This window comes from Hemicordylus capensis, chromosome 1 (assembly GCF_027244095.1).
Source record: "Hemicordylus capensis ecotype Gifberg chromosome 1, rHemCap1.1.pri, whole genome shotgun sequence".
NCBI classification, from domain to species: domain Eukaryota; kingdom Metazoa; phylum Chordata; class Lepidosauria; order Squamata; family Cordylidae; genus Hemicordylus; species Hemicordylus capensis.
Window position 1 is genome coordinate 452,604,907 of NC_069657.1, and position 13,571 is coordinate 452,618,477.

A 13,571-nucleotide genomic window follows, 5' to 3' on the forward strand; every position below is an offset into this window, starting at 1 on the left:
CAGATCCAGCTTTGTCCCTAGAGTCTCAAGTGGCCTCCATAGCTTGGAGGGCCTTCTACCAGCTACAACTGGTCCACCAACAATGCCATCTCCTGGACACAGAAAGCCCAGCCATAGTTCCAGTAACCTCCAGATTAGACTTCAGCAATGCATTGCATTTGAGGCTGCTTCTGAAGACTGTTCAGAAGCTTCAGTTCATTCAAAATGCAGCTGCTTAGACTGGTGACCGGGACCTGGGGACTGGGAATTCATCTTCCTCTTGGCTCCAAAGGTTTACCTTTAAAGTCAAAAGTTTACCTTTAAAGCCTTACAGAATTCAAAGCTCAGGTGTCTGATGGAGTGCTTTCACCTATGCGATCCTGCTCATATGTTACTATCTCCATCAGGGCTTCTTCTCCAGGTGCTTGGCTCCTTCAGAGGTGAACACAGGAAGCTGATTTATCCTGAGACAAGCCATTGGTTCGCCTAGCATAGTACTGTCTGCACTGGCAGGCAAGGTAGTGTCTCTCTAGAATTCCTAGTTCTACCTTGGAGCTCTAGGGAAGGTCTCCAGCACGTGCTGCTATTATCTGAGGGCCATGCAGGACAGAGTCTTCTCTGCAGGTGTCCTTTCCCTGTGGAAATCCTTCCCTCAACAGACCTGGCTTGCCCATTCCCTGCTGACATTTGGTGCATGTTAAAAATGTACTTGTTCCAGCAGATGGTTGTTATTATTGCTCCTTAGGAGATTATTTTCATGCCACTTTAGCTTCTTTGTATTTGGGGGTTCTAGATTGCAATTTGTTTGCCTCTTGTGTATATTTATTGTGTTTTTAGTTTATCATTGTGTAAACTGCCTTGGAATTCTAATGATAGGCAAAATATAATTTTTTAGATGATGCTGATGATGATGCTGATGATGACGGCAATGATTATTATTATTTATTATTATTATTTATTACATTTGCACACTGCCCCAAACTTTCATCTCTGGGTGGTTAACAATAGTATAAAACAAGTTAAAATATATACAAAAATTTAAAACAATTAAACAATTTAAAAATCAACCACGAATTAAAACCTTAAAATTTTTAAAGAACAGAAAAAGCTTGGGTGAAGAGGTGGGTTTTCAAATGCTTTCTAAAAATTGTCAGAGATGGGGAGGATCGTATCTCAGTAGGGAGCGCGAGACGATGACGATAACCACCAACCAACAGTGCTGTCACGTGATGCATTGTTGCTTTGGACAAGTTCCTGACTAACACAGCACCAGCACTCACAGGGGGAGTCCTTTGTTTCACCCAAAAATATGTCCCTGAGGGCTGCACAATCCTCAGGGACACATTTTCAGGTGGCACAGGAGGCTTCCAGCGGTAGGGGAGGTTGTTGAAATGTACCTTCCCCTCTCCAGCAAGTACTGGTGCTGTGTGAGTTTATTGCATTCACAGCACTGACACATCTCACAAGGTACCAATGCTTTGTTAGCCGCTGGTGCTTTGCAATAATTATCATTAAGTTGATTAATGTAATAGTCATCCTTAATAATAACACTATAGTGTAATATCCTTAATAATAATAGTTTGTAGAAGTAGTTGTGGTAATAAAATAAAATAAAATAAAATAAAATAAAAATCACTTGGAGATGCCAGAGATGAAGCTCCCTGGGTGATCCTGGGTGGCCAGTCATGCAATTTCTCAGCCAAGCCTACTTCACAGGGTTGTTATGAGGATAAAATGAGAGCAACCATGTATGAAGCTCTGAGCCTGGGGGAAAGATGGAACAACAATGTAATTATTATTATTATTTTATTATTATTATTTTTTCTTGTTTACACAATCAGACAGGTGTTATTGGCTGGTTTGTTTTATCCAGACATCGAGTCCTTCCCAAGGGCCTGGGATGGCTGAATTTTATTATCAATATTGTTCTTGTTGTTATTATAGATATCGTCGCAGAATATAGGCTGTTCCCAGTCAAGTTGCTTTTTGTAACTGGCTGATGGTGATTTCTGTGGCCCCTATGGTGTTGAGGTGCTCTTCAAGTTTTATTATTTATTTATTTACACAATCAGACAGGTGTTATTGGCTGGTTTGTTTTATCCAAACATCGAGTCCTTCCCAAGGACCTGGGATGGCTGAATTTTATTGTCAATGTTGTTGCTGTTGTTATAGATATCGTCGCAGAATATAGGCTGTTCCCAGTAGAGCTGCTTTTTGTAATTGGCTGATGGTGATTTCTGTGGTCGCTGTGGTGTTGAGGTGCTCTTCAAGGTCTTTTGGAACAGCACCCAGGGCTCCAATTACCACTGGGATTATTTTGGTCTTTTTCTGCCATAGCCTTTCAATTTCAGTTTGTAGATCTTTGTATTTTGTTATTTTTTCTATTTCTTTTTCTTCTATTCTGCTATCCCCTGGTATTGCTATGTCGATTATTTTAACTTGTTTTTCTTTCTTCTCGACTACAGTTATATCCGATGTATTATTATTATTATTATTATTATTATTATTATTATTATTATTATTATATCATTACATAACAATGAAACGGGATATGAAATAGTGGGGTGGGCAGCTGAATGCTAGCCTATGATACTTGTTTGCCAGATTCCTGATCTGATTGAAACAAGTAATGCAGGGGTTCTCAACCTTGGATCTCCAATTGTTGTTGGACTGCAACTCCCATCCAGTGGTATAGCTGCAAATTAAGAAGTGCAGGAGTTCTCCATTTTAGCCCCCATGGCCATGCCCACCCTGACAGCCAGAGAAGCCAAGCAACATTGCTCCATTCCTGTGTGTTCCCAGTCCACTCCACCCCACCCCGCCCCTGCTCCCATCACCCTTAGCCACAAAAGCCAAAGAGACAATGGGAGTTGTAGTCCAACAACATCCAGAGACCCGAGGTTGAGAACCCCTGCTGTAAATCGATTTGTAGCCACTCCATGCCTCACACTACTTCTCTTCTTGCATTGCAGTTCCCTCCAACTGCTCATCGGAATGACCCAACCACCTGCTGACTACCTCTCCGCTGCCAGCCCCTACAACTATGAGCAACCCCTTCCCCCCGTGGCCCGGGCGAATGCTGTCACCCAGGTGCCACCGGCCAAGAAGATAACCTTCTACAAAAGTGGGGACCCTCAGTTTGGAGGCGTCAAGATGGCCATCAACCAACGTAGCTTTAAGAGCTTCAACGCTCTCATGGATGACCTCTCCCACAGGGTCCCCCTCCCGTTTGGAGTGCGGACCATCACGACACCACGGGGGGTACACTGCATCAGCACGCTGGACCAGCTGGAGGATGGAGGCTGCTACCTGTGCTCTGACAAGAAGCATGTCACACCCATCAGCATCGGTGCTGCTGGCCGGAGGGCAGGCCCCACAAGGAACAACCTTCCAGCCAGTGATTTGAGAAGAGCAGCCCAAGAAGTCAAGCATGAAGACAACTCAACAGCATTGGCCCAACAGAGTCCAAGGATACCCAAGAAGATCACTCTAGTTAAGAATGGAGACCTTACCATTCGGCGGCCAATTATCCTCAACCGAAGAAATGCCCGGAGCTTCAAAACTCTTTTGGACGAGATCTCGGAGATCATGCAGTTCACGGTGAAGAAACTCTGCACAGTAGATGGGAAGAGGGTGAGTCTTCATGCTTTCACAGCACTTCACATACGAGCAGCCTGAGGAGGCCCATAGCCTGGAGAATGTGGGGAGGGGGCTTGTGGACATAGGAACATCAGAAGTCCAGTTGATCTGGTGCAGGGGTGGGCCCTCCAGCTGTTGTTGAACTACAACTCCTAACTTCCCCAGCCACAATTTATTTAGTTCAACAACAGCTGCAGGGCCATGTTTGCTCACCCCTGATCTATTTACTTGTTTCCCCCAATGGCCAACCAGATACCTCCAGGAAGCCTCCAGGGACTTGAACACTTGCCCTTTCTTGCTGTTGCTCCTCCAGAAACTAGAATTTTGCAGCAGACTGCCTGTGCATAAGGAGGTTCTATAAAGCAGGGGCTTACAACCTTGGGCCCTAGATGTTGTTGGGCTACAACTCCCACCGCAATGGCCATAGTGGCTGGGGATGATGGCAGCTGTAATCCGATATCTTTATTTTATTACTATATTTATTTATTTAGAATGTGTATACCCCATCCCTCCAGTACACTACTGCTTGGGGTGGCTTACAACATTAATAAAATGGATACAAAATAGAACAGGGTTTCTTAACCTTGGGCCCCCAGATGTTGTTGGACTACAACTCCCAGAGTTCCCAGACATGGCCTTTGTGGCTGGGGATTCTGGGAGTTGTAGTCCAACAACATCTGGGGGCCCAAGGTTAAGAAACCCTGATATAGAACAATTATAAACTTATTTTTTTAAAAAAATTAAAGGCCAGGGCAAAACCACAATTAAAATGAAAAATTTTAAAATTTTTGAAATAAAAATTTCTCAATAAAAGCTTAACACTAAAAAGCCTACCACATATAACCACTAGATAAAACATTAAAAAGTACCTCTCTAAAAAGATGCATCTTTCATTGTTTCTTTAAAACACTCAGGGAGGGAGCATGGCGAAGCTCTTCTGGGAGTTCCAAAGTCCAAGGGGCCACAACCCAAAAGGCCCTGTCTCTAGTCCCCTCCAGCCAGATCTCTGTTCATGGCGGGGCCATTGACAAGGCCTGAGATGTCGAATGGAGGGCCCTGGCAAGTTTATGTGAGCAAATTCAGTCCGACGGGTCCCCTGGCCCCCAGCCTTTAAAGGTCAAGACCCACACCTTGAATCTAGCCCACAAGTGGACTGGTAACCAGTGAAGCTCTTGCAGGATGGGGGTAACACTCATGAAGCAACTGCACCCATCTGGGGACCCAAGGTTGGGAACTCCTGCCCTATAGCAGCCATGGAGAATAGTTGTTCCTCAAGTTATCCTTCACAAGAAGGAGCATGCTGTGCGATTCTCCCCTGGGGCCGTGCTTGTTGGGTGGAGAAAGAGTCCTCCATGAATGGTGCTTTTTTGTTGTTTGAAAACTGCTTTGTAAGAGATGGCCTCAAAATGATTATATACCTGTGAACTGCAGCACAGGTGGCATGAAGCTTGAAAGGGGAAAAGGCTGATTCTACCATCCCTGTGTGAAAGGTTATTATGCATCTGGGATCTGCTGTCCATGGTCAAATTGTCTAATGAACTCTGAGGAGCGAGGCAAGGGCATCCTGCTGGCCATACTCTCCAAGGGCTGTGCATGTGGCGTTGGTTTATAAAGGGCAGTGCTGAGCGCACGAGGAGTTTCTCTGTGGGTTGGCCAGCAGGGTTCCAAAATACAGGGAGGGACTCAAGGCACATTCAGCGCTTGTAGAGAAACATCAAATGTCTGGTTGGATCCAGTTCATCTGGTGGCTACATGGGGGGTGAACCTTCTCTGTTGCTGCCCCAAGACTCTGGAACGTGCTCCCTGCTGAAATAAGAGCCTCCCTGTCTCGGACAGCTGTTCAAAGGTCTCTAATGATGCATTTATTCACCCAAGTTTTTAAACTAGAATTGTGGGTTTAAATGGCTCGAATGTTTTAATTTTTGTTTTATTTGCATGTCAACCACCCGGAGATATACATTTAGGGGTGGTGCACAAATATAACACATAAATAAATAAAATGCACTGCCACCAGGGGCATGATTGTGAACCGCCCTGAGACTTTGGTTTGGGGCGGTATATAAATGTATTATAAATAAATAAATAAATAAATAAATAAATAAATAGCCAGTGAACGTGAGGATGTCAGATTCATGGACCTAGCGTGTGAAGTTTATTCCCCTCTGCTTGTGCTGGCTGTACCTAAGGAGGTTTTGCCTGAATAGGGCTCAGTGGCACAACCAGCACTGAAAGAGTGTCCCTGGACCACCGGCGTCCTAGGGCTGCCGCGGTGCCCCTTCCCTCCCATACAGCCAACGAACAAAGCAGGGGCGAAGCCACCATGGGTGAACGGGTTCAAAGAACCCGGGCCACCGCTGAATGGGGGCCACGCCTCATGGCCCTGACACACACCCCGCATCTGACATCAGACATAGGAGGAGTTATTTCACTCCCAAAGGGGTTCGCGTGCACCCATCTAGGAGTGAAATCGGCCCACACTACGTTGGTATCACGGGCTTGAGCAACTCTAAAGGCAGGGAGAGTCACTCCGGCCCCTGCTGCCCAATGCAGCTCGGGCTGATCTGCCTTCCAAATGGGGCCGCATGGCCCCATTTGGGAGGGAGACCACGCCCCTGTGTCTGATGTCAGATGTGGGGGCATGGCTAGCCGGGCCCCACATCTGACGTCAGATGCGGGAGTGGGGCCAGGGGCCATGGTGGCCAACACGGGCCACTGCAGCTGGATCAAAGCCCTTGCCAGCTAGGAGACACAAACATGTGGCCCCTCATCCTTTCCCAGCCAGCCAGTGTTTGATTCGCTAGCTGGATGCTTCCTTTCTCTCCCTCTCACTCTGAGCAGTGAGAGGAAAGAAGCTCCCAGCCAGTGAACAAAACTCTGTCCAGCCAGCTGGGGAAAGGCAGCGAGGGGCTGCACGTCTATGCCCCGGGGGTTGCCATGCCCCCCGCAACAGTGTGCTTCGGAGGCCAGTGCAAGGGGCGTGTCAGCCCACCCCCACGCGGTAAAGGCCACTGCCAGGAAGGCATCCTGATGTCCACAGAAGATGTCCCAACTGGAACACCGTCGGCACATCCCCTTTCCTCATCCTGTGGGCAGGGAGAGGCTGGGCCCAATCGGCCTGCATGGGTTTCTCAGAGTATTTCTTATGCTCTTAAGAAACGTCACCCAAGCGAGGCAGCCCAAGGGATGGCGGCACCTGAGGCAAAGCACAGAAGGCTGCCCCTTGCCCCGGGCTCATGTGGGGAGCCAGCCTCCCTTTCAAAATCAACCCCTAAAAGCTTTGATCGTGCCTGGGCAGCGGGGAGGACGGCAGGTTGCCCGCAGCAGCCTCTTCTCTCCTTGTGCTTCTCACAAGCTTTGCAAGCAGTGTGAAGAAAGATGCTCTTGGCAGTTTGCAAGTATCAGATCAGCCTCAACACGCGGCTGCAATGGTGAGGGCAGAGGGCATCTGGCCATTCGGCTGGTGCCCCACTACTCTGCCACTCCAAGCCACTGCCTCACCCTGCCTCATGTATGTATGTATGTATTTATTTGCCATGTTTTATACCCCCTGAGATGTGTATCTCTAGGCAGTGGGCACAGCAAAACACAACAAATACAGAAACAGAGTGAAAACAATTAGAGCGATTTCACAGAATAAGAACAGCTAAAACTATTTCATGAGATAAAAACAATTAATTAAACATTTAAAAATTAATTTCAGTTAAAACCTTGAGAGAACAGGTGTGTCTTGAGGGTCTTCCTAAAAGCAGTCAGAGATGGAGGAACATAGGAAGCTGCCATATACAGTACTGAGTCAGGCCATTGGTCCATCTAGCTCAGCATCATCTACCCAGACTGGCAGCAGCTTCTCCAGGGCTGCAGGTAGGAATCTCTCTCTGCCCTATCTGGGAAATGCTGCCAGAGAGGGAACTTGGAATCTAGATGCTCTTCCCAGAGCGGCCCCATCCCCTAAGAGCAATATCTTGCAGTGCTCACACATGTAGTCTCCCATTCATATGCAACCAGGGCAGACCCTGCTTAGCTATGGTGACAATTCATGCTTGCTACCACAAGACCAGCTCTCCTCAAATGAGCTGGTAGCAACCATCACTGAGCCTTTCCATATGATCTTCATAGGTGGCAGGGTTCATGACAAAGAAGGCACCCTCTGAAGTACCCTGGACCCAAGCTGTTGAGGATTTTATAGGTAATAACCAGCACTTTGTATTTCACTTGGATTGGCAGTCTGAGCAGTACTTTTAAAATTGGTGTAATGCGGTCCCTTTGGGTTGTCCCAGAGACCAGTTTGGCTGCCGCATTCAGTACCAATTGTAGTTTCTGGACTATGTACAAAGGCAGCCCCACGTAGACTGCATTACAGTAGTCAAGTCTGGAAGTTTACAGCATATGCACCACTATTTTAAGGACATTTACCTCCAGAAATGGGCATAGATGACATATCAGCCAAAGCTGATAAAAAGCGCTCCTAGGCGTTTTCCAGATTACACCCTGCAACGTACTCTCAACGTGTCCGTAAAGTGCCCCTCTGTATTGCCTGTGTTCCCACATCAGTGTTGCTGCGTTGTCAACAGGATGCCATCCATATTTCTGATGCTTTGTTTCGAATTTTAATGATGTGTATTTTCCCGACAATGTTGTAAATGTGGTGCAGGAAATTAGCTGTATTTTTCCCTGGTAGGTAGACTTGCAATGGAGTTTAAGAGTTCAGTGTGTGGCAGTATGGAGAGTTCTTTGTGTCCCCACCCACTGCCCGTGCTTGCTTCTTCCACCCCCTCACTGCAGGGAAAGAAACAGGCAGGGAGAAATCTTGGCTTTCCCCTCCTTTCCTCCCCACAGATCCCAATCCCCACATTTCCCTCCTCCTCCACTTGCTTCCAATATAACTTGAGCTTGTCAACAGAGACAGGGAGTGGAGAGCAGAGCAGCTGAGCAGATTTCTGAATCCAACCCTTTCTCATGCACTTTTTACTGAAGAGGAAGCCCATTGAACTAAATCATTTACTTCTGTGCAATTGCACTTGCTTACTACAAGGCAAAGGGCAGGGAGAGAGAACAGTCACTCACTTAAAAGGAAGCCCATTGAGCTTAATCATAATTCATTTACTTCTATGCAATCCCAGAGCCCTCACCAGTGGAGCGCTCACCTCCCTCTTCCTATTTATTTATTTATTTATTTATTTATTTCCCTGGAGGCGCACCAGTTCCTGTCTTCCCCCCTTCCTGGCTCACCACAGGATTCCCTTTTGCTCTCCACCCCACAATAAGCAGTTCCCTTGTTTTGTCACTCCAAAGGATATCCTCCCCAATCCCCCTCTTTTTTTTAGAAAAAACTTTCCCCGTTATTGCTTGCGCAAGACTAGAATGATGCAAGACAAAATAGACTTTTGTTTTGGAACGGGGCTTCCCCCTGCTGGCGGATTAGCACAAGGCAGACGAGAAGTTACAAAAAACATTTTCCCGTCACCCTCCACTCACAACTCCATTGGCCAAAATGGAGTAGGAGGAGGGGCAGATAATTTAAACACATTTCAAGGAGAATATGGATAGTGCTGCTTTGAAAACACATTGCAATGGACAAAAAATATGAATGGCTACCAGCCTACAACAAAGCATTGAATAACGCTTTACTCTCAGTTTTAAACCGTTAACACTATTCCGTTACACTTTGCAACACTTTACCTGTTGCAAATTTCATAGTCTGAAAAACGCCCTGGCCCCTGCCTCAACCTGAGAAACCAGAGAGAGTTTTGGATCCAGGAGCACTCCCAAACTATATACATGGTCTTTCAGGGAGAGTGTAACCCCATCCAGAACAGGCTGATCTAAACCATCTCTTAGGTACTGAGCCCCACCCCCAGTCAGTACCTCTGTCTTATTGGGATTCAACTTCAGTTTGTCATCCCTCATCCAGCCCATTACCACCTCCAGGTAGCAATTTAGGGAAGTTATGCCATTTCCTGATTAGGTCGATATGGAGAAATAGATCTGGGTGTCATCAGCATATTGATACACCCTGCACCATGACTCCTGATGATCTCTCCCAGCGGTTTCATGTGGATATTAAATTGTGTTGGAGACAATGTGGAGCCTTATGGAAGTCCACACTTGAGCTCTCACTTTGCAGAACAGCAGTCTCCAAGCAACACAATTTAGAATTAAGATTTAAAAAATTATTAAGATAAAACAGTGCCACCCGATCACACCTCCCTCAGATGACCCCGAAGGATACCATGGTCGTTGGTATCCTTCTGGATCAGCAGAGTTGAACTCCCTTTGTCAGCAACCAATTGGAGATCATCTAATTCTGAGAGATCCAATTCAGGTTTCTTCAAATAAGCTCTAATAATAGCCTCCTTAAGACAAGGAGGCATCCTGCCTTCCCTCAGAGAAGCATTTATAATATTTACCAGACCCTCTCCAATAGTACTGTTGGCAGATGAAATAAGCCAAGTTGGGCAAGGGTCAGGAGAACAGGCTGTAGGATGTAGAATCCGAAGCAGCTTGTCCACATCCTCAGGAGTCACAAACTGAAAGTGATCCCATCGAAAGCAGTAATTGTGGGATCCAGTTCAGCCCGAATAGGAGAGATTTTATCTGCAAAATGTCATTGAAGACATCACAGCGAGTGGCGGAAAGTTCAAATTCAAGGGGGAGGGGCACATACTACCCCCCTCACAACCAGGCCCGTAGCCAGGGGGTCCACTCCCCCCCACTCCAGCCACAATCCAGGGCCATCTGCTGCACACCCAGCGTGGGTTCCCTTTTTTCAGCCATGGCAGTGGTTGCTGCTTCACATGGGCCGGGGCCACCAGCTAATCACAGTCTCTCCCACACACGTGGGGAGCCCTACTGCTCCCCCACACCTGACCAGCAGCTTCAGTGGTGTCAGCCAGCCAGCCAGCAGCCTCCCTGCTGCCTCCCGTCACCCAGTGCCTGAGTCAGTTGGAAGGAAGGAAGGAAGCTGGGGGGGGGGCCATGGGGCATGGGGCATGGGGCTCAGTGCACGGCATATGGCAACAACTAGGATTCTGATGCCTTTTGAGTTTTGTGGTGAGTCCACTCTTTTGAAGCCTCAAGACTTGTCAGAATTGCTCAGTAGCAGCAAGGGAGAATGGGTGCATTGAAGAATATGCCCCCTCTGCCTTCTTTCCTTCCTTCTTTCTTTCTTTTTTTGCCAAGGCAAAATATTTTTAGAGCTACATGCTGTATAACGTTGTTGTCTGTAATCAACTCTTCCAATGAAGCCATTTCCTATAGATTTAGCTTGGAATTACTGGCATAGCAACTATTATGACTTACTTACTTACTTATTTAACATATTTTTATACCGCCCAAAACACAAGTTCTCTGGGCGGTTTACAAGAGAATAAAAACAACCAATAAAAAGATTAAAATATTTCAACAATTATAATTTAAAAGTTAAAACAATTAAAACACAATAAAAACACTATCTAATTAAAAGCCTGGGTGAACAAATGCATCTTGACTGCCTTTTTAGAAGTTATCAGAGATGGAGAGACTCTTATTTCAGCAGGGAGTGTGTTCCAAGGCCTTGGGGCAGCAATGGAGAAGGCCTGTCCCTGAGTAGCCACCAGACAAGCCAGTGGAAACTGCAGACGAACCTCTCCAGATGATCTTAACAGGCGGTGTGGTTCATAGCGAAGAAGCCGTTCTCTTAAATACCCAGGCCCCAAGCTGTTTAGGGCTTTATAGGTTATGGAAGTGCCCACAAATTGATGGGATTTCTGCGTCGTCTCCTAAAACTGACTGAGGATTTCATTGGCTAAGGCGGGAATCCTAAACACGCTTACCAAGGAGTAAGACCCATTGGACATAGTGGGCCTGACTCCCGAGTAAACATGCACAGTAACCAGGGTGTGATATAAACCAGAGATTATCCTGTCCTCACGAGCATGGTTCAGCCATAGGACATCCAAGTGAGACTTCTGTTGACATACAAAAGATTGAGCTGCTCACAAGGCCAGGCCTTTGAATACGTACAGGGTGATTCCCCCCCACAAGAATATGTATCCAACTGCCAGTTGCTGGGACATAGGAGAAGCCTCTGCCACTGGCCAGAGAGAGTGAAGGGCCCCCGGGAGGGTGCCCCTTTGACTCCCACAAAGAACTTCACAGCAAGGGGGAAACCAGCCTGGCCCCATCCAATGGCCAGGGCAGCTGAAGAAACCTTCCCGCACATCCTCAGCCAGAGAGGAACACCCTGTTCCAAATGTCAGTTGCCTAGTGGCGAATTGGCCCCCTCCAAAGATGCAGGGAAGCACCCTCCAAAAGTGCCGATCCCATTGGGGAGTTCCCCCTCATTTTACTGAACTCCTCCTGCCAAACCTAATCAATCGTATCTTCAATCCCCAAGACGTACTGAGCTCTTTCTCACAATCCGTGAGAAGGGCTCGAAGGGGCAAGGGGAGGAAGGCTCGAAAAGCCTCCCCTGCAGACGATCCTCTTCTTGCTGCTTAGGTTGGCCGCTTAGATGACTGCTGGCTTCTGCCAGTAGCTCCAAGGGTCGGAGTGCCGGGAAGCATTGCCCCACATCTCCCCACCCTGCCCCACCCCCTGGAACTCCCATAATGCACTGCACAAGTGTCTTCTTCCCTTGGGGTCAGAGTCTTCTGCCTTTGGGGTAATATAACCTTTTTAAAAGGGATAACCTTAAATTCCCCCTTTAAAAAGGTTATACCTGCATTTACCCAAAATTCAGTCATCATCTATTTGCGTAAATAAGATATCCCCAACTCCCACAAGGTGTCTCTCCTCTCTCCTCCCAAATATGTAAGTGAGGAATTGCTCCTCAGGATTTCCTTCTATCTGCAGCCTTGGCGTGCTCTGACCTCTACCATGAGCCAGAGGGCTTAGGGATGCTAAGGTTTGCGTGTGTGCTTTGTTAATTTTTTGCAATCCAGTGTAAATCATCTTGAGAACCTTTTGGTGGAAATGCAGGATGCAAATCCAGTAAGTAATTATGTAAATAAATGAATGAATGAATGAATGAATAACCTAAACTAGGCTAAACAAATTGAGGATTAGTGGGATCAGATGGTGCACTGTTGCAGACGTTCTCTCTGTGTTCTTTGACTTGGACAATGTGTTTTCAGATTTATGCCCACATAAGAAATGATTTGTATGTATAATTAGTGGGGAGACAGGGAGGTAGGCCTGCTAGAAGGGGCTGGAAAGGGGAACAGCGTTCCCTTCCCCTGTAATGGCCTGCGGACCTACCAGCAACACATCTTTATCGATTCCTTGCCACCACTGGAAAAGCTGTCCCAGAGTGGTCCCCTGCCTCCCCATCGCTGGACAACCCAATGCTTGAGTGAAAATTCCGGATTGATTTGTTCTAGGATCCATTTGTTTGTTTTCCTGGCTGTCCATGGTATCTTCAAGCATCTTCTCCAGCACCAAAGTTCAAAAGCATCAATGCTTTTTCTATCTTGCTTCTTCAAGGTCCAGCTTTCGCATTCTTTGCCAGTGCATAAGAACATAAGAACAGCCCTGCTGGATCAGGCCCAAGGCCCTTAAAAGTCCAGCATCCTATTTCACACAGTGGCCCACCAGATGCCTCTGGGAGGTCCACAGGCAAGAGCTGAAGGCAGGCCCTCTCTCCTGCTGTTGCTCCCCTGCAACTGGTATTTAGAGGCATCTTGCCTCTGAGGCTGGAGGTGGCCTCTAGCCCTCCAGCTAGTAGCCGATGATAGACCTGAACCCCATTAATTTGTCTGAGCCGCTCCTAAAGCCATCCAGGCTGGTGGTTGTCACTGCATCCCATGGCAGAGAATTCCATAGATTAATTATGCATTGAAAAGTACCTTTTGTCAGTCTTAAACCTATTGGCAATCAATTTCCTGGGATAACCCCTGGTTCTAGTGTTATGCATGAGGGAGAAGATTTTCTCTCTCTCCACTTTCTCCACACCATGCATGATTTTATAGACCTCT

At 47.0% G+C, this 13,571-nt stretch overlaps 1 protein-coding gene across 2 annotated transcripts in view; it reads left to right on the forward strand.

Annotated features, from left to right (window-relative positions):
• Window positions 1-13,571, forward strand: part of SOX7 (SRY-box transcription factor 7) — a 161,577-nt gene that overhangs the window by 129,198 nt on the left and 18,808 nt on the right. For both annotated transcript variants that reach the window (XM_053248838.1, XM_053248829.1), the window contains exon 2: window positions 2,952-3,612. In XM_053248838.1, coding sequence (XP_053104813.1) covers window positions 2,974-3,612 — 639 coding nt within the window. In that variant the 5' untranslated portion in view covers window positions 2,952-2,973. The remainder of the gene's footprint in view (window positions 1-2,951; window positions 3,613-13,571) is intronic.